This window comes from Rhinatrema bivittatum, chromosome 4 (assembly GCF_901001135.1).
Source record: "Rhinatrema bivittatum chromosome 4, aRhiBiv1.1, whole genome shotgun sequence".
Classification (NCBI taxonomy): domain Eukaryota; kingdom Metazoa; phylum Chordata; class Amphibia; order Gymnophiona; family Rhinatrematidae; genus Rhinatrema; species Rhinatrema bivittatum.
In genome coordinates this window covers 304,285,207-304,311,447 of record NC_042618.1, presented here as the reverse complement: position 1 = coordinate 304,311,447, position 26,241 = coordinate 304,285,207, and the positions used below count along the sequence as shown (strand labels likewise).

The following is a 26,241-nucleotide window of genomic DNA, read 5'->3' as shown; positions in this document are numbered from 1 at the left end:
TGGGCACATTTGGTGCAAGTTAGGACATCGTGGTCGGACCCCAAACATAACACAGACCCCGTGCGGGTCAGTGATGGACTCTGTTCGAGTGCAGTCAGGGCACAGACGAAAACCCAATGCCATGACTCCATCCAAAATTTAGCCGTGGTGCGGTCGATGGCCGGTAGGCCCCGAAGGGATAACTCGACGGGAATAGACCGCAACAAGGTAAAAACCTTACCTTTCGACCGCACCATATAGATATCGATAGGGGTCCCCTATGGGATAGATTTTTTTTTTGAAATTTTTGAAAGAAGTTCCATGAGGAAAATTCCTGTCAGGAATCTCAAGAGCTCCTTAACCCGCGTGGCTAGTGCTGCGCAGAAAAAAGAAGACTGAAGGGGGGACCCCTGCTGGATGTAGAGTCAGTGCATTGCTGGGCATGCCCAGTAGGTGTAGGGCAAAGTTCTAGAAACTTTGACAAAAGTGTTCCGTGATTGGGCTCCATCCTGATGATGTCACCCATATGTGAGGACTACCATCCTGCTTGTCCTGTGAGAATGGATAGTATCTGGGCTTTGGTGGCAAGTTTATCCAGGCTGAAACCTAGGCTATGGATTTGGTGGGAATAAATGAGAGTTGTTTCTTCTAGGGTCAACCTTGAATGGGTGTGGTTATAGTGTTTTTTGCAATCCATACAATCTCTTTTTTTTTTTTTTTTTAAGAGGGTTCGATTTTAGGGTCTGGATTTACTAAGGCTTTTCTCCTATTCTGTGTCTATAGGGAAAATGCTTAGTAAATGAGGCTCTTAATTTATTGCAATGTAGCCAGATCAACATCTTTCTCTAGCAATTGTTTAGTCTGGAATTTGCGTGTTCAGAGTTTAACATATAATTCTAATAGAAACATGATGACTTCCTGATTAATTAGCTGGTCATTCATCACATGTTTTCTGAAGTCATGGTGACTTCCTCAAATATGTCATTGTTTTTTTCTGACATTTCCGGTTTGAAGTTCAGCGCCAAATACCTGAGAAAACGTGTAACTGTGTGTGTAGATGCAACTATATTGTTTTTGATAGATATATCCAAAGTGATTTTATTAACATTTAGATTTTTTTTAGAATTAAAGCACAGTTTCAAAACGCAGACCATGTCGGGGCATGGGACTTCCAAACAATTAAGATGAATTTTAGATTTGCATGATAACATTTAACTAAAAATTGCACAAAACATTATGCCAAATGATTTAGAAGACAATGAAGATCTATGAACGGTAGTGCCTATTATGATGGCAATTGTCAATAATTTCACTTATGCATGAGAAAAGCTGGTCATGGTAGAGCTGAAGGAGTAAGGAGAGTTTACAAGTTATGGGTTTAAATGTGTTGGATATTACAAGGAAACCATTTGTTTAGTTTATATTGTATTTAAAGTGAACTAAATTACAGAAATAGGTAATGTTTTTATATGTTCTGCATGTTAAACACTAAGTAAAAAAAAATATATATATAGTTCCTTTAACCAATACTTCCTTTAAAGCAATACTAATATCTGTCTTATGGCTGTATTGAGGTCTATGCTTTGCATGGGGTAGGGGGTAACTATTACAAACCTTGAAAGCATGCTCCAAGCCAGATGCATCATCAAACGCCTGGCAAAAAATGGTCCCCAGTTGTCTATCCATATCATCCACGCTCTGCTTAAAGTCAGCGATGTCTCTTTCAAACTCCTGAGAGAACACCATGGCATAAATAGTTACAGCAAACAAGGACATCAGTTCTCACTCTACCCAACACCTTCATCCAAATCTTTTACAACTAAAATGTATATCAAAAATTAAACAACTGAAGTTATAAGACATGCCTTTGGATTTCCTAACAGCCTAAACTCACAGACAAGGTTATTTTTTTTGTTAGCTAAATCAGCTTATTGCAATTTTCTTTCATTTGTAGTGTACTGGATTAATTAGTAGTATTAGTAAACTAATAATTATTAACATTAGTATTAAATACATAGCACCAACCAGTGTAAGGATAGTTCAAATGGCTACTACATCTTTGTCCCACAGAGGAAGGGGTACCCTCTATTCAAATTGCTCTTCAACCTCCTCTATTATAAAGACCTATACTTGCCAGTCTTAGACATTGTTTAATGCTTACATTTTGAAAGATGAATAGAGGGCTTCCCATCCTAACTGTAGGGGTTATACTATTTTCCCCTCCTAGATTTGATTCCTACAGCATGTGACTACTTTTTATGCGTTCCAGACATATTTTTTTCAATAGTCAACTTGTGCTATTGTCTTGCATAGCTTTAGATCGTTGTGCTATTTTTTTTTATCTTTAAAGTTTCAGTATGTATCTAAATCTAGCAGTTAGTAAAAGATGAAAACCTCACTTGCAGAACAATGTGTCAGGTGGGAGATGTTCAAGTCCATATTGCGTGGAAATTTAATTGCTTACTACATTCACCTCTACGATCAGACACCAGAAGGAAGCGGAGGTGTCTTAAATCACTCAAGGCACACCATAAGGTGGACTGTTCCCTTAAACCAGTGGTTCCCAACTCTTTTCCTGGCAATCCCCCAAGCCAGTTGGGTTTTCAGGATATCCACAATGAATATGCATGAGAGAAAATGTGCATGTTTTGGAGGCAGTGCATGCAAATTTTCTCTCATGCATATTCATTGTAGATATCCTGAAAACCCAACTGGCTTGGGGGGATTGCTGGGGGGTCCCCAGGACAGGGTTGGGAACCACTGCCTTAAACCTCTTCAGACCTAAATAAAATGACTTAAATGTACTAAACAGAAACCTCTAGGACTACAGCAATAAGCCTAGCTGTTCTTACTAGAGCTGCGAATGAATGCCACTGCTGCAGACTATGGCATTCATAATACTTTTGGCAGCTTTAATAAACAATGAAAATCTCTCATCTAATACTTAGTGAAACTTTATTTTTATTATCTCAGTTGTGTGACATTACTAACTCATGTGCAAGACCTTCTTGCAAAAATAAGGTGGTTTGAGAAAGGTAACAGATGTGTCATGCTGGCTAACATTTTAAATACAGGAGGGTCCTCTTTTTCTCCATTTTCTTTAAACTATTTATAACCCAGACAATCACACACAGCAATGTACACATCCAAGAAGCATTTATATTATTGACACGTTTTATACAGAATTAATCTCAATACTTCTTTTTAGACCAATACTTCTTTTTAGACTCTAATGGAATATTCCAATTTTCTGCAAAGGCTTGCTACCTCTACATCGCAGGCAGTTGTTCTTAAGTCTATTGGTACACCTATAAGAATCCCGATCCTGATGGATATTTCATACCGGGAAATTAAGAGAAAAAAAAGGGAGAAGAGGGCTCAGAAACCTGCAAAATAAAGAGAAACAGCAGGACCACGTGGTGAGTGATACTGCTCCCACCCCCAACCCAGCCGGTCTAGCCCAGCACTGTTTTCAGGCCCTTAAATTACAGATGCTCCCAGGGCGTCGCGCACTAAGGGGCAACCTAAGGGGCCTGCCCCTTAGTGTGCCCCTTCGTGCAGACTATATTCCTCTTTACAGTCACTTCAACCCATTCCTCCTATGTCACTGCAGGACCCTCAGGCAGCTACAAACCATCACTTCAGCTCCACGTACCCCTGCAAGCAAACCTTGGCGGCGTTTCACCCCTCTTCTACCACACCCACATGGGGCCAACTCTAATCAGCCAACGCAACACCTTTAACACAATACAAGTTTTTCAACGGTCTTTCATCAGCAGGCCAGGAAAACTTTCTCCCTTCCCATTCTTATCCAACTCTCTAACATCCTCCGCCTGCCACCTCTTTACCCCCTCATTCCAGTCTACCAGTCTTGCCAAACAGACCTCCCAGAATGCATCCAGTTTTTACAATCCCAATTCTTCATCACTGCCTACCATTGATAGGAAAATCAACCAGGCAAGAACAACACCGCAACCTAAAATCCCTCACTCCAATGCTGATTACACCGATCACCCAACTTCTAGGCCTCACCCTATTTTCGCTATCATTATTCAACGCACAATCTCTAACCAAGAAATCACTGATTCTCGCCGACTATCTCTCCGACGCTAAGCCCGATATATGCGCAATAACTGAAACATGGCTTAAAGACTCAGACACAGCCATAATAAACCAACTACCGATGCTGACATATGACATCTTCTCACTCCCCAGACAGAAAAAAAGGGGAGGCGGAATTCTTTTAGCAACTAAAAAAAACTTAAGATTCTCTCAACACCCAGTCAACTCATACTCCAAACTAGAAATCGGCTTTTTCACTTCAGACCATCTTCAAATTCTACTTGTCTGTGCTCCCCCGGGCCTCCTGGAAACAGATGCATCTCCTATGGTGGAAATAGTCTCAACTCTCCTCAACTTGGACGCCCCAGCCATTATCCTAGGTGATTTTAACCTGCATGTTGACAATACCACTCTTACTACCAGCTGTGAAGCCTTTCTCACAGCCCTCTCAGCAATGGGATTCAAACAGATAGTGAACAAACCGACACACAAAGCCAGTCACACTCTGGACCTTATCTTTGTTAACAAAGACATCCATCCTGCATCGCTCCTCAATTGCAAGAAAGTACCTTGGTCAGACCACACTCTTATTTCGACCTCATTCTCACTGAAAGAATCCAGCACCCCCCACGTTCCTTCACCCACATTTCTTTACAGAAAATCTTGCTCCTCAGACCTTAAGAACCTCCTGACCGCTCAACTTCCCCTTATAGACCTCACCGACCCGAACACGGCTCTCTGCTCTTGGAACAAAATTACAGAAGATATAGCCAACAAGCTCTGCCCACTATCTACAAAAAGGGCACACTCAAATACTTCCAAAAGACAACCTTGGTTCACCAATGAACTTAGAAGGCTAAAACAATGCTTAAGGCAGAAAGAGAGCAAATGGCGCAAAGCCCCATGTGCCAGCACACTCTCCGCCTACAAATCTACACTACACCAATACAAGTCCTCTACTCTAAAATCAAAAAGGGACTTTTACACCTCCAAGATCCATAACCTGGTCTTCGATGCCAAAGCACTCTTTGCCTATGTATCTAGCCTTACCCAAATCAACTTCCTGGAAGTTCCTAGCAACCTAGCACAAGCTAAAGCGGAAGAACTAGCTCTTTTTCCAAAACAAAATTGCCAGCCTTCTAACACAGCTGCCCTCCAATACCACCTCATACTCGACTTCTTTTAATCTCTACTTCAAAAGCACCCGTCTTGAAGCTTTCGATCCCATCTCCTCCACTGAGATGCAAGTAGCACTAAGGAGAATGAAACCTTCCTCTCATCCTACGGATCACATTCCTACAAAACTCCTCTTGACAATTTCAGACTCCATTTCCAAAATTCTGGCGGACATCATTAATTGTTCTCTCTCCCAAGGACTCTACCCAGAGGACCTTAAATTGGCTTCTCTCAAACCACTCCTAAAAAAACCCAATCTGGATCCTAAAGACCCAAATAACTTCCGCCCAATCGCCAACCTGCCCTTCATAGCAAAACTCATGGAAAAATTAGTGAACACTCAGCTTTCAGACTACTTAGAAGATAATAATCTCCTGTTCCCCTCCCAACATGGGTTCCGCAAAGCCTTTAGCACAGAATCACTCCTCATTTCCCTGACAGACTACCTCATCATGGGCCTCGACAAAGGACAATCATTTCTACTGATTCTACTGGACCTCTCGGCAGCGTTTGACACTGTCAATCACTCCATCCTCATAAATCAGTTGGCAGCAATAGAAATTACTGGCGCCACACTTAATTGGTTCAAAACTTCTCAACAACAGAGGCTACAAGGTTAAAATCCAAAACAAAGAATCATCACGTTACAATTCAACCGTAGGAGTCCCACAGGGTTCCTCTCTGTCCCCTACGCTTCCTCTCTGTCCCCTACGCTCTTTAACATCTATCTCTTACCGCTATGCCAGCTCCTCTCCAGCCTCAACCTAAAACATTTTCTATATGCGGACGATATTCAGATAATTCCTGTTAAAGACACATACTTGAAAACACTAGATCACTGGGAAAACTGCCACCAACAAATCAAACTCCTCCTCACTAGTCTAAACTTAGTATTAAATTCCTCCAAAACTGAACTCCTGCTCATCTCTCCCGAGAACAGTAACATCACTTCCACTCACCCTGGCATCCCACAATCCACACAACTGAGAGACCTTGGAGTTTTAATTGACAATCGGATAAATTTGAAAGCTTCTATCAACAAAACTACCAAAGACTGTTTTCACAAACTCCAAGTCTTGAAAAGGATAAGACCTCTCTTTCACTTGCAGGACTTTAGAACAATCCTTCAGGCATCAGTTTTCTCAAAGTTAGACTATTGCAATTCTATCCTACTAGGTCTCTCTTCCTCCTATACCAACCCGCTTTAGATGGTACAAAATGCGGCAGCACGAATATTAACAAACACCAGAAGAAGAGATCACATCTCCCCTATCCTAAAAAGCCTTCATTGGCTGCCAGTGCACTTCAGAATTCTCTACAAATCCATCTCCGTTATCTACAAAATCATTCATCAACATACTTCTATCGACCTGCAAATTCCTCTCCTCTTACACAATTCTTCAAGACCTACCAGAGACGCATATAGAGGTTCCCTCCAGGTTCCTCCAACCAAAGCCACTAGACATATTACCTTGAGAGATCGGGCCCTCTCTGCCGCCGGTCCCCCTTTATGGAATTCCATCCCCCCAGACCTAAGACAGGAACCCTGCCTCCCAACCTTCAGGAAGAGATTTAAGATTTGGCTCTTCAAACAAGCTTTCCCGTACTCCAGCTAATGTCCTTCAACTTCAAGTTCTATAACACAACCAGCTCATTTAACTGTTCGTTGTAAATATTTAAAATGCTATTAACCTTTTCTTTTTCCTTCCGCTCCCAGTTTAAGCATCCCTGTTTTTTGTAACTGCTTTCTTCTGCACTACAGTTCCAGTTTGTTTTTTCTTTTTATGCACCACTGTTTTAATGTAAACCAGCATGATGTGATTTTATCATGAATGCCGGTATATAAAAATCTTAAATAAATAAATAAATACATTTCTACAAGAAATCTTCTGTACCCTTGACTCTTTACTTTGTAGGTTTTATAATTATCTGAAAATCCTGGATTCTTCTCATGGATACTTTATAGATGTGGCTATTGTGTTGCACAAAACAAATCTTTGCAAAAACTCTTCAGCATCATCTTGAAAATGTAATGCCCCTGCTAGTACATTCAGATCAGACTGGATTTATTAAAGGGAGATTATCCACATCCAATTCTAGATGTCTCTGTGAAAGGGCTATATGAAGTGACTACCAGCGGCAGCTGGTTTGAGCTAATCTTCTGTCTGCTTGAAGTGAATCTACAAGGTGATGCCAGTGAACCCCACTCAGAGCCCTTCATCAGAGACTCATGCTGCTTTCAGAATCCTAGCCTTTCAATGAAAAATCTGCGTGAGGAGTTTGAGACAGCCTGCTAGCATCGGCTATCGGACTGTGTTTTCCTTCCATCTGCCTGAAATGAACATTCTGAGAGCAGCTCAGAAGCCCTGCCCTTCAAATACCTACAGTACCTGAATGTAATCCACTTTGAAGTGCTGAAAAAAGTGCAAAAAAGCGGAATATAAATCGAAATAATTAAGGTGACAATCTGAACCCCACCTTCTATCATCAACTGCAGCCTTTTAACAGTGACCCTTGCAACCATGTGGATCACTGTTGACAGATCACCTAAAAGGGATGAGCAAACTGGAGGGCGGGGGGCACCCCCAGAGGGAACTTGACCAATCCTAAAGGGGGATACATTGCCTTCCAATCAGGGAAGAAAAAATGGCTATGCTGTTCAATCTCTGTACCATAAGGCATGAGCCTGAGGCTCACAGCAAGACCTTGGGTAGGGATCAGTAGTCTTGAGTCCCAGACTGTAAGAGTCCAGATGTATTGCAAAGAAGAGTGAAGACTCCTAGGAGATAACTCAGCTATCCCACATATCAGTGAGCATGGTAAGTATAAAAAGTACAGAAAAAATGCCAGCAGAAATCATACATTTTACCTTTGTTTTTAGTTTACCTTTTGGTTATGTATGTTGTTTCATTTAAACTGCCTAGACCTACCTAAATTGTATAGGCAGTATATAAAAGATTTTAAATAAATAAAATACATACAGCATATCTAAGACTGCGCAACTATACCAACTGCTCAGCTCTATAATCCTATGCCATCAGAGATCCCCTGTGTTTAATTCATACTTTCTTTAATTCAGATATTGTCCTCAACTCTACTTGGATGCTATTCCATGCATCCACCATGCTTTCTGTAGAAAGCGCAGTTGCTTACCTGTAACAGGTGTTCTCCTACGACAGCAGGAAATCAATCACTAGCTTAGGCAGGAATCTAAGGTGCGTACGCAAGATCACATGATCATGGAAGAACCTTTTGTATGGTGGGTTTGTAACCAAGGCCTGAAGCTCACTTATGAGCCGAAATAACCGCCAATAGGAATAAAACTTTCCAGGTGAGGAACTTCGGATTGCAGGAATGCATGGCTTGAAGGGAGTACACATAAGCCATGCCAGGACAATAATGAAGGTCCTAGGACACAACAAAGGGTCGAAGAGGGGGCATCAATTGAAGCAGGCCCCTCATAAAGTGACCCACTAAAGCAGGGGTGGGCAGTTCCAGTCCGAGGGCCACAAACCAGTCTGGTTTTCAGGATATCCCTAATGAATATGCATGAGAGAGATTTGCATGCACTCTGCCTCAGTTGTATGCAAATCTATGTCATGCATATTCATTAGGATATCCCAAAACAGACAGGTTTGTGGCCCTCGAGGACTGGAATTGCCCACCCCTGCACTAAAGGCTGCACCAATTTGGGTGTACCAGTGACACCTCAATAGTACGCACTAACAGCGCTAAGGTGGACCCTGACTGAGCTGGTTTGAAGCCCAGACTCTGAAAGGTGCCACAAGTAGTCCAACAGCTTGGGAAGGGAGCATGTGAATGGATCCAAGTCATGCCCCGCACAGCAGGTGGAGAATGTTCTCCATTTCAAACCATGACTTCCTGGTGGAAGGCTTTCTAGAAGCCACCAGCATCTGGGAGTCATACCATCCGAAAGGTCCAGGGGCTGGAGAATTAACGATCAACATCCATGCCATCAGGGCCAATGCCCGGAAGTTTGAATGGCGCAGAGTGCCCTGGTTCTGAGTTATCAGATCGGGTGCAGTCCCCAGCTGAAAGGAGTCCCTGTTCAACAGGTCCTAAAGAAGAGGGAACCAGACCTGTCTGGGCCAATAAGGCGCTATGAGAATCATGGTCCCTCTGTCCTGTTGAAGCTTCAGGAGGGTCTTCAAGAGGAGCAGGAGAGGAGAGTATGTGTATAGCAGACCCCCTTCCCCAGTGAAGGGAGAAGGCATCACAGGCCAGATGGCCGCCCTCCAGTGACAGGGAACAGAAATTGCCCACCTTGTGATTGTACTGGGAGGCAAAGAGGTCAACATCTGGGGTACCCCATGGTGAAAATGTCTGGCCGCTACCTCCGGATTCAGGGACCACTCATGTGGCTGAAAAGAGTGGCTCAATAGGTCTGCTTGCACGTTCAGAGTCCCAGGTAGGTACACCGCTCGCAGCAACATTCCCTATGAGAGGGCCCAGGACCATACCTGCACCACCTCATGACAGAGGAGGAACAAGCCCGTGCCTCCCTGTTTGTTGACATACTACATTGCAACCTGGTTGTCCATCCAGATAAGGACTTCCTTGTGGGACAAACTGTCTCTAAATGCCCAGAGGGCGTAGCGGATCACCCGAAGCTCCAAAATGTTTTTTTGGCAGTGGACTTTGTTAGCGGTCCAGAGACCCTGCATGTGGAGGCCATCCACATGGGCTCCCCAGCCCTGAGGGGAGGCATCTGTGGTGAGAACCACTTAAGACAGGGCAGCCTGGAAGGGAATTCCCCTCTCTAAGTTGGAGAGGTTTTCCCTCAGAGGCTCCGTGACAGAGAGAAGTCTCGAGGTCCTGGGAGACCTGTTGCCACTGCACTCGCAAGGTCCACTGAGCCCTTCACATGCACAAGCGGGCAAGAGGGGTAACGTGGGCTAGGCCGTCATGTGGACCAACAGACAGAGCAGAAGGCAGGCAGTCACATGCCGGCTGCTACGCACACAGGCCACTAATGAGGCAAGGGCAAGAGCCCAATCGTGGGCCAAAAACACTTTGCTTGCATCATGTCCGGCCTGGCTCCTATAAAGTCCAGCTGAGGAGACAGGCAGAGGTGAAACTTTGGGTAGTTGATCATGAACCCCAAGGATTGCAGAGTCTGCACCGTCAGGGCTAAAGCACTCAGCGCCCCCGTGCGGGAACAATTCTTGATCAACTAGTCTTTAGGTACGGGAAGACGTAAACTGCACGACACCTGAGATACGCAGCCACCACCACCGCTAGACATTTGGTGAAGATGCGAGGGGCTGAGGCCAACCCAAAAGGCAGTACTCTGTACTGCTAGTGATCCTTCCCCACCACGAAGCGGAGGTATTTTCTGTGGCCTGAGAAGATGGCTGCGTGAGCGTAAGCTTCCTTGAGATCGAGGGAGCAGAGCCAGTCTCCTCTTTTAAGGAGGGGGACCAGAGTGCTCAGAGAAACCTTCTTGAACTTATCTCTTAAGAGAAATTTGTTCAATGCCCTGAGGTCGAAATTGGGGAGCAAGCCTCCGTTTCTCTTCGGAATTAGGAAATACCTCAAATAGAGCCCTCAGCCCTGCTGAGGACAAGGAACGGGCTCTACCACTACTACTGCGAGAAGAGCGGAGAGTTCTGTCCGAAGTATGACCTGCTGGGCGGATGAACCCCACAATGGATGTGGGGAAGAGGTCTCTGGGAGCCATCTGAAACTAAGTCAATACCCCTTATGGACTACGGTAAAGAACCATCGGTCTGAAGTGATGTCCTCCCAGTGATGGGCGAAGCCAATGAGCCTGCCACCTACTGGGGGATCTGGTGTCAGGGGTGTGCATGATTGGCTCGTGCTCCCTCGCCACCGGTCAGAAACCCATAGTCTGGGCTTCCTGGGGCGCTGGTTGAGATCTGGGTGCTCACTGTGGACGAGAGCAGCCTCTGGAGCTAGTGCACAGCATGCGAGCTCGGGAGGCTGGAGGATAATATTTCCTCTGCCTGTAGAAAGACTTCTTAGAACTTGGCCTGGAAGATTTCCTGACAGAAGGGGGCGTCAGAAGCGCTATGGAGAGTTGTTGGAGGGTTTCGTGGTGGTCCTTTAATTGAGCCACCGCATCCCAGACCTTATCCCCAAAGAAGTCGTCACCTGTGCAGGGAAGGTCTGCCATCTTCTCTTGCACCCCTCAAATATATTTTTATGACCCCAGGTTGTAAACACCATGGGGCCGATGCAATACAGTGCGCTGAGCCGAGCACACTGTATAACCCGCAGTCAGATGCGGGATAAATAGGCGCTAATCCACCCCTATGCAATAGGGGAATTAGCGCCTATTTAACATGCATCCGATGCGGAGTGAATGAGATAGCGCTCATCACATGCAAATGCATGTGAATGAGCCTATTACTCATTCACTCCAAATACAAAAAGATAAATGTGAGTCTCAGATGCACATTTTTCGGTCAGATATTAATGTCTGCCTGGTGCAGGCATTAATAGCTGAGTGGATTGAAAAGAAGTACAGAAAAGCAGAAAACACTGCTTTTCTGTACTTCTTTTTTAAAGTAAAAAAATTAAATTAAATAACTTGGCAGACCACCGAGTTATGAAGACCGACGCCGGTAAACTCGCAAGCAAGCCTAGCATCTCCTTCCTAGCGTGACCCCCTAAGTTCCATATTGCATGGCACCCCCCTTGCGGGCGCCATGCGTACATTAAAAAAGTGGGCGCTGCAAAGTCAATGCCCATAATTGCAACAGCCCCCATGAAACCAAGAATCATGAATACAATCTGCAAAGAGGATGCGGATGCTGTGCTGACTATGATTAATACAATGTATTAATAGATACAATACATTTAACAGCATTCAGCACTTACAACACACATGGTCTGAAAATCTGATGGAAGAAATATATACTATATTGTGCTGAAGACGGTTCAGTTCTGTACTCTGACACCCACCATATTTCCTGTATCAAGGCAGTCATAGGTACGCTCTGAAAATACTCTGTATGCCTCCTGGAACTCTTCATGCATGTTCAGCACCATCTGGCTAAGCGCCTTTCCGCGGATCCCACCAAACTCCAGCTTCTCCAGTTTTAGCATGTCCAAGGCAGTTAGCAACAGGTCCTATGATTCAAAACAGAGAAAACCACACTGAAATACTACAAAAATGAACAAGCTCTACAGTATTCATAACACAATATTCATAACAGAAGGCACTGTTTGCCACAGAAGGGTTTAATGTTGGGGATGTTGAAGCTAAGATGGATTCATTTTTTCTACATAAAACAACATTTTAAAGGAAAATTATGCAGTATTTCTTCAGCCCTTGCTTACAATAAAAATGGCTGCTGGAGGGGAGGGCCTGACATGGGAACAGCCTTAAGCATATAGCCTAGGTTAGGAGCAGCTGTAAAGGGCAGATCCAGGCATACAATGGTGAATTTTTGTGAGAGGTCGCCTTGAACAATTATCAATGTGGCATCTCTCCCTTTTACCGCCACCTTCAGGTTGTTGGCTGGCATCCTTACCAGTACAGGCTTCCATCTCTTACATAACTGGTAGCCTTAGCAGGTCCTGGCTACCTGGAGTGGCCTGAATATGCTGTTACTTCTCCTTCAGATCCTGTCACCTTTCTTTTGCACCAGAAACTTTTCTCATGGTCTTTAATTTCTCTGTGCCATCACCATCTGCAGTGCCTCCCTCTGGTCCTTCTGCAGGGTGGCGTCTGGGCACTCTACAGTGCCTCTCTCTGGGTTCCCTGTAGCGCCTCTCTCAGATCTCGCTGCAGCACCTGCATCCAAGCCCCATGACAGCACCTCGATCTGGATTCTTGGCCTGCATCTGATTCCTCTGCAGTGCCTCCTAAAGGCTAATCGGTTCTGCTACCAGCAAGCCATTCTGTATTGCTGCTTTCTGGGCAGTCTATGCTGTCTTCTCCAGGCCTGGCTATGAAGCTCCACCATGAACTTTCTGGTATCTCAAACTCAGTTACTGCGAGTTACTTTACCTGGTTTTCAAGCCATTCTTGCAACTCAGGGTCTGCTTTAGCTTCCTCCCCATTGCTTTCAGCTCTCTATGGATTTGAGTCCCTCTGAAGGGTCAAGTGGCAGGTGACTCAGTCAGCTGCTGAGTAGCTCTTGTCCATCTTTATCTCTGCCAGTTATTTGTGCCCAGTGTGCTTTCCAGACCATCAGGTTCCATATGGCACTCTTTTGTCCTAATGCATGCTTCTATGTGGGCTCTTGCCAGTCAGGATCTGGTCTGATATCAGCTACCTTGCTGCTTCAAGCTTCCTCCAAAGCAGTGTCCCTTTGTAGGGTAGAGCAGACAGTTGATTGGGTTAGCTGTGGCGCTCTCTCTGCTTCCAACTATACTGAGTCCAGTCCTAGTTTTACTTTAGTCAGACTAGCAGTTATTTGTGCCCTGTCTGCTTCCTGTTTTTCTCAGGTGTTTGTCCAGAAACTCTGGTATTTAAGGACACTTTTCCTGTAGCTATTTCTGCCCTTCTAGGAGGCTCTGAACCAAAGCTTGCATATTTACTCGAGTCATGCTTTCCTTTGTCTGTTAAATCAGTTTGTTGCTGGAGGGTTACACCCTGTGCACAAACTAGCAGTTTCACTTTCTGCCAGGACCATGCCCTGTCAAATCCACAGCTTCTCTGTACTGCTATTTTTCTCTCACTTTTCTTCCAAATAAAGGTAAAAAAAAAAAAAAAAACCTCCTGCTTTTCCAGCACTACTTTCATTGAGTAAAAGCCCTAACTCCAGACTGAGCTTGCCGCTTTTGCCTGCGGTAAACCTAAACCTGACTTCCCTCCAGGCCACAGAGACTACTCTGTTTAATGGCAATTTTTTTTCTGTGCTTTTCTTTGAGCCAGCAAGCTTTAAAGTTTCACTGCTCTGAAGCTCTAGCAGCACTTTTCTTCTGTCCCAACCCGCTTCCTTAACCAAGATTACACATTTTTATTTTCTGCTTTTATTTATTTATAATTTTTTATATACCGATGTTCCTGTATAGAATACATATCGCACCGGTTTACAGAGAACTGAACTGTCGCCCCAGGGGTGGATACATTGGAACAAGGTTGATACGAACTTACAGTGAACAAGTGGAATGCAATTAAAAACATGTTAGCTAACATAATTGGTACAATTAAAACATATTTACAGTGGTATAAGTGGAACAACGGCTGTGAAGCACCATTCATCGGACCTTAACTCTCCGGGAACGCCTGGCTGAACAGCCATGTTTTTAGTTTCTTTTTGAAAACCAAAGGGCAGGGTTCTTGGCGGAGGTCCGGTGGGAGCGAGTTCCAAAGGGGAGGACCCGCTGTGGAGAGGGTGCGTTTCCTTAGTGAGGTTTTGGCCGGCTGGGTGTACAACATGTCCTTGTACGCTCTTCTGATGGGTCTATTAGAAGTGTGCGGCTGCAGTTGGAAGGTTAGGTTGAGGGGGGAGATGTGTAGAGCCTTGTGGATCATCATGAGGGCTTTAAAGAGTTTAATTGGAAGCCAGTGAAGGTTCTGAAGGATAGGGGTGATGTGTTCCCTTTTGTTGGTGTTTGTGAGGATCCTAGCAGTCGCGTTCTGGACCATCTGAAGTGGTTTGATTGTGTTAGCAGGTAGGCCCAGAAGGAGTGAGTTGCAGTAATCCAATTTCGGAAGGATGATAGATTGTAGTACCAAGCGGAAATCTCGGAGGTGAAGGAGTGGTTTTAGTTTTTTTAATACTTGCAATTTGAAAAAGCATTCCTTGGTGGTGTTTACGAATTTGTTTAAGTTGAGTTGATTGTCAAGCAGCACACCAAGGTCTCTTACATGCGGAGTATGGTCAATTGATGTATTGGAGAGTTGGGAAGAAATTGGGGGGTTGAGAGGAATGCAGTTGTCCGGAGCTATTAGAAGGAATTCGGTCTTGTTGGTGTTAAGGACGAGGTTGAGGCTGTTGAGTAGGTTGTTGATAAAAGCAGCTAAAAGGCAGCTGTTCCATTGGGACCATGTTTTGTGGAGTGACTCTGAGATGGGGAAGAGGATCTGTATGTCATCCGCGTATAGGAAGTGCGTTAGCTTGAGGTTGGTGAGTAGATGGCAGAGTGGGAGGAGGTATTGAATAGGGTGGGTGAAAGGTATGATCCTTGGGGTACCCCCATGTTAGATCTGATTGGGTATGATTCTTTATTGTTGATCCTTACCTTGTAAAACCTGTTTTCAAGCAAGGATTTGAACCAATTGAAAGCAGATCCTGTGATGCCAATGTCTGCTAGTCGCTGTAGTAGGGTCGTGTGGTTCACGGTATCGAACGCTGCGGATAGATCCAGAAGTGCGAGTAGGAATGATTGACCTTTTTCCAGGTTTAGGAGGATGGTGTCCGAGAGAGAGACTAGTAATGATTCAGAGTTCAGGGCCTTCCGGAATCCGAATTGAGTTGGAGTGAGGATGTAATTTTCTTCTAGGTATTCGGATAGTTGTCTGTTTACTATCTTCTCCATGAGTTTGGCGATCATAGGAAGGTTAGCTATGGGGCGGAAGTTGGCTGGGTCTGAGGGTGGAAGGTTGGGTTTTTTTTTAAGAGAGGTTTAAGCATCGCAAGCTTGACTTGGTCTGGGACATGTCCTTGAGACAGTGAGCAGTTTATGTCGTCTGCAACTGGCTTGGCGATGATATTTGGAATGGAAAAAAGCAGGTTGGACGGTATGTGGTCTGAAGGGTGAGACGAGGGTTTCAGCTTAAGGATGCTTTTACGTCTGTGCTCTTGTACACAGGTCTAAGAACACTGCTTTGCCTCCAAATTTCTTGGCAGGCCATACACACAAACTTCCTTTCAGTGTCTCCCTCGGAAGCTTGGGTTCAAGTCTCAATTCTGATACCATGTGTGAGTATGACAAACATTTTGTGGGCTGGAGCAGGAACCATGCAGACTCCAGCCTTTTCTCATGCAATTTCAACTTTTAACAACATAACTATAAAATAATATTAATAACTGCCTCCCTTTGCAGTATACTTCCAATATAGCTTCTCTAAGAGGGTCGGGAGCTCCTACTCCTGGAGACATGGGAGCCCCCTCATCCCAGCTGGGCTCTGGCTCTTAACCTGCCCAGCAGGGTCCCACCCACAGAGCTCTTTCTGCCCAGCAGGCTCCCACTCATAGAGCTCTCTCCCTCTATAGGATTTAAAGAGGACTAAGAATCCAGCCTGGTCCCGTACATGTTAAAGAGAGGTAGTAAGGTCACTCCTTCACATGCTTGATTTTAAACGTAACCCTTTTTCCATGGATTTGCTGTATCCCAAAGGGCCATAAAAATATATTTGTATCTCAGGGCTACATTCACTGCCACTTTTCCCCCTCTTCTTGTCCCAAGGGGTGGGTTCTTTCTGTTAGAGGTGGTGTGAAGGATAACCTTCAAGGCCCAGAGCAGTGATGGAATCAATTGTGTGTTCTATGATCTTTGGGGTAGGGATATCGATAAACCAGACTTGACTCACAGGATGAATGTTCAAATAAATGTTTACTATGATTTGTTGCAAAAGAATTATGGTGAATAATAAAGTGTCCAGTGACATACAGGTTTTACTGATGCCAGAGTGTACAGCTTTTTAGTTTCTACCTCTGTGGAAGTGGTTCCTCAATGTAGGGCTTTGAGACTTTCTTATCCTCCATGGAGTGGATTAAAAAGTGTCCTACAGTGGCTGGGGTGTCCTAGGTATAACGGTTCCTGCTCCCCACAGACCTGAGGGTCCATGTGTACTAGGGATGTGCAGCAGGGATGGATTCGTCTGATTCAGTATTCATCGGGACCCAAATCTGTTGCATCTGTTTTCGGGGGACCCCGATTCATCCATTAGTTACATATGGTATTCGTTTCCCATTAATGTTGAAAAAAAAACCCATCCCAACCATTTAAATTTAATTAACAACAACCCCCCACCCTTCTGACCCCCCCCCCCCCCAAGACATGCCAAAAGTCCCTGGTGGTCCAGTGGGGGTCCTGGAGCAATCTCCTGCACTCGGGCCGTCCATTGCTCCTACCATGCGACAGGGGCTGACCAATGGCACGGGTAGCCCCTGTGACATAGTAAGGGCAAAGGCTATCTGCGCCATTTTGAATACTGGCAGCCGAGGCCCGAGTGCAGGAGATCGCTACAGGACCCCCGCTGGACCACCAGGGACGTTTGGCAAGTCTTGGGGGGGAGGGTCAGGAGGGTGGGGGTTTTATTTGTTAATGATACATTGCATTCGTGAGGGTTCACCATACGTTTCGGAATTCCACAAATGCAACAAATAGGGACATATACGTTGCGGATTGCGCATTCATTCAAAATGAACACACATCCCTAATGTGTACTCCTGCTCTCCAAAATGGCTGTGTCCTATATCCCTGGGGTGGAAATTCTTTTGAGGATCTCCAGATGTTCTTTCCTTTCTTCTAGGCTGCAGGCAGACCTCCCAAGAGGAAAGGCCTTTGGCTAGTTACAGTTTTTAAAGCTTCCAGCCATAGGGAAAGGAAGGGTAGAAGAAAAATATATCTTCCTTCCCTTTCAGATGGAAAAACAGGAAAAACTTCTTCAAAAGGCTGGTCACACAAATGATAGGCAGCTCCCTTCTGACCAGAGAAAGAAACCTCCTTTCAAGGCCAAGTCAAAACTATAAAAAAAAAAAGCAGGTAATAGAAGGACCAGGGGGCACGCCATGAAGTTAGCAAGTGGCTTATTTAAAACAAATCAAAGAAAATTCTTTTTCACTCAGCGCAGAGTTAAGCTCTGGAATTCATTGCCAGAGGATGTGGTTACAGCAGTTAATATATCTGGGTTTTGAAAAGGTTTGGATAAGTTCCTAGAGACTAAATCTATAAACTATTACAGTAATTAATAAGCAATAGTAGTTTGTGATCTTTCTAATGTCTGGGTACTTGCCAGGTACATGTGACTTGGATTGGCCACTGTTGGAAACAGGATACTGGGCTTGGACGGTCCCTTGGTCTGACCCAGTATGGCATATCTTATGTTATAATTTAAATGAAAACCTAGATGAAAATGAGTGGGAATAATGTTTCATATCTGTACGTAAAAGCTCAGTTTCCTCACTTATAAAGGAAAATAGGTATAAAGTTCTTTACAGGTGGTACTTTTACTCTGTTAGAATAAGCAAAATGAAACCAGGAATGAGTGATTTGTGCTGGAAAGGATGTGGAGGAGTAGTAACGTCCAGGGGTAAGTACACTGTGGAATGAAGTCCTTGATTTGTTTGAGGCTATGACTGGGTTAAAAGTGCTCAATATCACAACGGAGGAGGTGAAGGAGTATACTTGCAGATTGCTAGTACATATAGTAACAGCAGCTAGGAGTGAGTTAGCTTTGTGGTGGCGCAAGTCCAATACCTTCACTGGGTAAAGCTGGATAGAGTATATTATATGGATACGTTACCAACATAAGAAATAAATTAGACCAGTTTGGGAAGATTTGGGATTACTATGAGAGGTGGAAATATAAGGGGATAGGGTAGGAGTGGGGGGGAGGTTTGAGGAGTAGGGAGAAGGAGGTATATGATTTGATTTTTTTTGGTTGGACTTTGAAGGGGAAAAATGAACATATGAAAAAGTGTTATATCTTGAATATACTTGTTTGGAATTGCTATTTGAATGATTTGACTGTGATGTGAAATTGAACTTACAGACAGATGTTTTATATGTGGATTCTCCCTAAATAAAAAATAAATTACAAAAAAAAAAAACTCATCAAGAAGCTGGATACTATTAACCTAGGCCTGAATAGGGACAATTATTTCAGGGTACACTATAGGCTTGACTTGACTTGACTTAACTATGTTCAGAATATCATGTCACTGGTTTCTCTTACCCACTACAAATGTTATTTAGCTTAACCGTACTGAAATTCACACCCTTTCCACACACTGCACTTCTCAATCATCCCCCCACCATCAGCATCATCTGCATATATACATACTCACCTTCTCAGTTACATGTATCTGGCAAAGTAGATTCTTGACCTTGAAAGCTCAGGCCTGAATAAACAAATTAGTCTATAAAAGGTACCACACCAGCCTCTGTCTTTTTGCCTTAATGTTTTACTTTAAAATCTGATCCTTCTAGACTGCAATTGTATGGATAGCAATGGATTTTGTGTGTTTCATTCATATCATACATAACATATGTCAGTGTTCACCTCTATAGTCACAAGTCTGCTCAAAAATCCATCCAGCCTGGTGAAAACCATTGGTGACGGGAAGTCCCATTCTTTCACATCTTGGTCACCTTTGAAGTATATCTGCAGGTTTTCCCGTCTGTCTTCAAATGTATCTTTGAACAAGTGCAAGATGCTAATAGTCTCCTGTATTTTACTCAGGCTTTCTTCTGTTTCCCCCTTTAGGATGTCTTCAGGGTTTAGGTAGCTCCTAGCCTGAAACATATCAGAAAAGTTACAATCCTAGCTAAACTGCTTTACTCATCTGTCAATCTGTATGCTAATAAAATGATTACTGTGGGTGAAGCAGCACAGATGACCTTGTAAAGGAGGTGAGCAGAAAGTGACTCTCTCATCTTCCCCTTACAAGATCTTTATGTTTCCTGCCTTTGAAAGTTTAAGGGTTTTTCTCATTTATAATTTTTTTAAAATCCTACAGCACATCATGTCACACATGCCTCTGCACACAAAGGCAGCACACATCCAAATTTCCGATTATAAGCAATAATGTTCACAATTCTTAACATTCCTACTAGTTTAAAGCCTGAGAAATTTATACTTACCTGATAATTTCCTCCCTTATTTCTTCTACACCAGTCCAGAATAATGGGGTTTAACCCTCATCCAGCTAATGGAGGCAGAAATTCTTTTTTTATTTTTTAATCTATGACATCACTACTACATGCTTTGAGTACAGACCAGTATTCCTCTATCAAAGCATTATGAAAACTACGGAAAAGTCCATATACTCTAAACAGAATTTTTTTTCCAAAGCCCAATTATTCTGGGAGGGAGGACAGTAAACCTGTTTTTAAAATGCTTGTTTTATAAGCAGTGTTCTACTTCATGAGAACCATCAGTCTGTAGTGTTTTGAAATGAATGTAATGAGAACCATGTGGAAGCTTTATAATTCTTTGCCATCTGTATATTACTTCCAAGAAGATAACTAGTTAAACAGGAGATCATTAATTTAGAGCCTGATTTTCTTTATATATATATATTACACTAATGTCTCCTTTGTCCAACCTACTATGGTTGGTTTCAGGGCCGGTGCAAGGGGATTAGGCCCCCTACCCTTGCGCTCCCCTCTCCCCCCGGTCTCAGCCCCAACTCCTACCTCATTCTCCATCACACCCGCTGACTGTGTAGTTTTTCTGGGTCACGAGAGGGTTGGGCACTGCTTGCGACCTGCCAAATCTCCACTCTTCTTTGCCACCGCTTGCTGCCCCATATGGCTCGCACCCCAGTGGCGCACCAAGGGTCTCCGGCGCCCAGGGGCCAATGCATTTGTGTGCCTCTCCAGCATCTCTCTCTCCCCCCCCCCCCCCCCCCATAATCCTTCTTGTACTAATGCTTAAGGTGACAGAAAATCAGTAGTGTCTCTAGACAGAAGAATTCGGGGGGGGGGGGGGGGGGGAGCCAAAATGACATTTCTTCATCACACCCACCTTTATAGCATGGATCCTGCTTTAAAATTGGTTATAAAAAAAAAGTGTTAATAAAAACGTCCAAAGGGACTTCTGCGTAATTTTAAAAAGCTGGCCAGTTTCACACTTCTAGTAAAACTACTATAAAATAATTTGATAGCCATATAGAATTAGTTGAATGAGGCTATGAGAGTGAAGTCTGGAATATATAGGAAGGGACAGAATGTCAATACAAATCCTGCACCTCCAGTTCTGTAACTCTGTGCATCCACTGAAATTCCCCCAAACAATGGAGCTCGGATGTTTCTCTTACAGCTCATCATACTAAAAGATATTTTCAAATTCTGGTGTCACATCACAGTAACAACAGCACAAACACCTTCCACTGCCAGGCACATTGTGAACACACACAAAACCCAGCAAAAAAGACACTAAAAATCTATACTGCAATTCCATTGTAACATAACAGTAATAACACCAAGGACTCAAACAACAATAACCCTACCTGTGAAAAAGCAAGGGTAAATATTACACTGGGTCCTAGAATACCAATATACCACCTACTGAGGAAACAAAACAAACCAGATTACTATAGATCCCTATACAGACACTACATGCTAGCAGAATCTCTCATCATGGTCACACACACAGAGCAGAGACAGACCCTCACCAAATACAGAATACAAAATAAAGGAGCAAAAATTAAACAAAACTGAAATGGAAACCCCAAGAAGCCAGATTGTGTATTAACAATGGAAAAACAGAACCACCATTCCTCATAAAACAATAAAATCAAGAAACATAAAGCATCAATTATAATAGTAAAACCATACTAATAAAAATATTTTAAAACTACTGATAAATAGAATTTCTTTTAATTAAAATCATATACTTTTTTACAATTTCCCAAACACCAATCAAATATTTCAAAACAGCACATATATCAAATAACACCCAATAATTAAAATTAATAAGGATTTTAAAAAGCCCCTGCTGTCCATACGTGGGAGCTCTTGATTTCCAGTCCCCCTGATATTGTCGAGGATTAGGAGGTTATCCTCCCTCTCACACATACTCACATATCCATTCTCTCTCACATATGCTGTCACATACACATCCATACTCTTATACCCACCATAACCTCTCACTCTCACATACACTGACACACTCTCAGGCTGTAAGACACTCTCTCCCCCTCCACAGACACACACACTCTTACTCCCCTGGATTTTCTCATACACCCTCATCCTCTCACTGGCTTCCTCATATACACACACACCCAGGCAAGCTCCCAATCATTCTCACACAAACACACACAGGCAGGCACCTATTCTCACACATACAAACCCCAGGAAGACACCCATACATTCTCATACACAGACACACCCTCAGGCAGGCACCCATCCGCATTCATACACATACACTCCCAGGCAGATTCCCATTCATACACATGCACACACTAAAGGCAGAACCCCTTCTCTTTCTTTTGCCAGCAACCTCTGAGCCTCTCTCATTCCTCTGCTGCCACTGTCACTGCTGCCGCGTGGCTATTGAGGAGGTGTGATTGCTGCTACTGGCACTGAAGCCCATTCTACTGCCTCCTCTGTGCAGGCCCCGTGGGCTTCCACTTCCAACATGCTGATCTCGTACATCATGATATCCGCATAGAGAAAGTGCTACTCTTGCACATTCCCAAAGATTACATGTGCCAATCAGTAAAAAGTACGGTAATTTTTTTATTATTTTTTTTACATTTGCTGTCTGATCTTAGTTTTCTAATCGGTTGGTCACAGGCTTTTTTTTTCCACCTTCCTTTCTTATTTTTTTGCCAATTCTTTTTATATTGTCTTTTTTTCTATTTCTTTTCTCTCCATCTGTCTGACTTCTTCCCTCAAACAGAGTCAGGTTCTCATTCTCACATGCTTTCTCACTCACACACACACACACTCTCACGTGCTCTCTCTCTCTCTCACACAGGCTCTCACTCTCACATGCTCTCTCACACACACACACACAGGCTCTCAACTCTCACATGCTCTCTCTCATACAATCATTCATACACAGTCTTTCACTGGCACATGCTGTCTGACTCACACACTCAGGCTCTCTCTCACTCCCACATGCTGTACAGAGGCTCTCATATGCTGTCTCTGCAAACATTCAGGTTCTCACTCCCACACACAGTCTCTCAACTCATCTCATACACACACACACACACTCTACAGGCCCTCAGCCTCTCCTTCACCTCTGGGCCTCCTCTTCATGGGTCGCCGCAGGATAAGATCTGCAGCGGCCCTGATCTTCTCGGGCTGCCTGCAATGTGGAATCTGCAGCGGCAGCCCTGTTACCGGGCCTCCTCCTCTTCTCATGCCACTGTGACTTGGGATTCGCGGCGGCCCGTAAGCACTGTTCCTCTTCTTCATGCAGCTGATGCTCCTCCTCCTTCCTGCCCATGCGGCTCCAGCAACATTTTTCTTCCAGGGCTGCGCGGGCAGGAAGGAGGAGGAGCACCTGCAGGTTTGAACGCGACATTTTTCTTTGGGTTGTGGTGACATGAGCTCCACCACGACCCTGTCAATCTTCTTGCTGTGTGTATCCGGCACACAGCACAGCAGTAGTTCACTGCTCAGCCGCCTGTGGGATGAGGTCCACAGGCGGCTGCATGAGCCTTCATGTCAGCCATCAGCGGCTCGGCGCCCTAGGCCCAGGCCTAGTGCTTCCACCGGCCCTGGTTGGTTTGGATGTCACCTAAACATTTTATGCTCCCCCAAAATAAAATGAATTTACCTGACTTTCTTGAGAAAAAGAAAATCAGATAAATATCTCAGAAAAATTCTTACTTTTAAGTACCTTAGGTACTAGTCTTTTCAACGCACAGTCTACTTTAAAAATACAAATATAACTTTTGCCTAATTGAAAAGTAAAGAGAAACTCTGGCTAATAAGAATTAGATTAATTGTATCTATTAATTTAAAAATGGAACTCTACATTAACTCTGTACTATCATATTTCTTTCTGAAGTATGTGTCAGAATAATTTGATATCTTTAATTGTGCTTTAAATAGAATTAAAAGGATGCCATTAATAAAGATTTTTTGAACAAATTTAGAATCCATTGTGGATAAAACTGTTCTTTGGGGTGTAATTTGCCTTCAACTCCCTTCATGGAACAGAGATTACCCCAATTCTTCCTTTGTTACTTGATATTACAGATACCTGCCCAGCAAGTATCACTTACTGTCTCTGCAGCTATGCCTCCTGCTGCTCACTGGATATCAGGCTCATAACCAGGTTCTGCAAACCCTCAGTTACTAGCTTTTCAATATCCCCATCTTCTAAGTCTTCAAACCCCTGACATGATCCTTTTGAATCAGTAATAATTTGTTACTTGCTCACTCCTCTGATCATGGCAAGATACAAAAAAATTCATAATTAAAAACAAGCATACTAAATAATACAAATATCATCATCTACTGCACCTCAATTTAAAAATAGATCTGAACAAGTGCTGATCAATTCCATCAAATGTTTGTACAAACATCTGCTGCAGACAACAGAACAGGAAACATCATGCTGGCTTTTCCTGATGCCCTCCAATTCCTAGTCCTCTCTCAATGCTGTCACCCCCTGCATTGAATACCCTTTTCTGCCTCAGTGTCATACTAATGGTGGAGATGGGAGCAAACAAGGCTGTTCTTGCTTCTTTGTCAACTTTACCTCTCTAGTCTATTTCCTTCTCTTTAAAAAATGATCTATTGATCTTAGACAGATTCTCCTGCATCTCAACACCACAACTGCTACTTGTGCTTACCCAAATCACTCTCGAGGATAAATAACCTTCCCTCTTCCACTCCCATTGCCATGTTTGCCAGTGTTTGTTCATGCTAGTGATGTGTTGAAGTTTATTCAATTGATCACTAGGTTACAATTGATGTACACCTTAGTATGGACGCATACGGACAGCAGATCAGTCACTTATGTTACAAATAGAGCACAGTGAACTGCTGATGCGTGCTAACTATGTACACTAACAAATTAGTAACAGTCACACAGAAGAATGTGTCACTGATTTGCTTACACAAAGAAAGCAAGCTGCTCCTTGTCAGTGTTAACTGGCTTCTCTGCACATCCTGCAAAAGAAAAACCACCTCGCTCTCTCTCTCTCTCTATATATATATATATATATATATATATTTCTTATAATCACAGACGCTTGCTGCCTGCCTGCTGTAGTAGAAGAAATGTACATTCTTATTTATTTATTCACTTTTTGTATACAGATATTTGTGGAGACATATCGGTTTACATCTATACAATAAAACATGACATGATCAAACTAGTATACATTCAAAAAGGTATATAAATCATTTAGATTAAAATAAAAATAACTCAAACTACCTATAAAATGTTAATTATAATAAAGAAAATAAATAAAAGTACAGTAAAATAAGTTAAAAAAAACCAGATAGCATAAATAGAATAAAATAAAATAAAATCAGATAAGAGTAAGAATCCAGGGGCTGAGTCTGACTATGATAATGCATGCTCGAATGCTTGCTCGAATAGCCATGTCTTAAGTTTTTTCTTAAATGATTGTGAGTGAGACTCCAGCCTTAAGTCTAAAGGCAATGTATTCCATATTTTCAGACCTGCTAAGGAAATAGCTCTGTCTCGAACCATGTTTAAATGAGCTAATTTTGGTGATGGAATGGATAATGCCTTTCCAGAGGATCTTAAATTTCGAGTGGGGTATGAATATGTAGAGTAGCGTTTAGCCATTCAATTTTTTCACCATATATAGTTTTATGTATTAGTATCAGACATTTAAAATGAATTCTGTAATAGATGGGGAACCAATGGAGGTCTTTCAGAACAGGAGTAATATGATTGTGTTTTTTGTAGCTGATTAAAAGCCGGGCGGCAGCATTTTCTAGAAGTTGATGAGGGCAAGTTGATGACGCAGGGAAACCTAGTAGCAAGGCATTGCAGTAGTCTAATTTAGAAAGTAAAAGGGCCTGAAGTACTGTTCTAAAATCATTGAAATGTAATAGGGGTTTTAATATTTTTTAAATCTGTAGTTTGTAGAATCCATCTTTCACTATGGCTTTGATGGACTTTTAAAAATTGAATTAGTTATCTAAAATAATACCTAAATCTCTAACTTCATTTATGATGGACTGAGTAGTTTCAAACAGTTTTATTTCAGATGTTACCTTATCGCTAACTTTGCTACAAATCAATAAAATCTCTATTTTGGAATGGTTTAAAGATAAAAACGTCTGTGTAAGTAGTTGTTGAAGGGATTTGAAATATATATTCCAGAGTTTCAAAGTGTTTTCTATGGACCCTTCTATAGGGAGCAGAATTTGCATATCATCGGCAATAAAGTTGCTGATAAAGTTACCCTA

General features: G+C 43.1%; 1 protein-coding gene across 1 annotated transcript in view; it reads right to left on the bottom strand.

Moving 5' to 3' along the window:
* DNAH9 (dynein axonemal heavy chain 9) overlaps nt 1-26,241 on the bottom strand; it is a 1,128,006-nt gene that overhangs the window by 989,151 nt on the left and 112,614 nt on the right. Inside the window, exons 6-8 of the mRNA XM_029600235.1 lie at nt 19,388-19,621; nt 12,166-12,333; nt 1,594-1,710 (exon numbers count right to left, since the gene is read on the bottom strand). Of these exons, the coding sequence (XP_029456095.1) occupies nt 1,594-1,710; nt 12,166-12,333; nt 19,388-19,621 (519 nt within the window). The remainder of the gene's footprint in view (nt 1-1,593; nt 1,711-12,165; nt 12,334-19,387; nt 19,622-26,241) is intronic.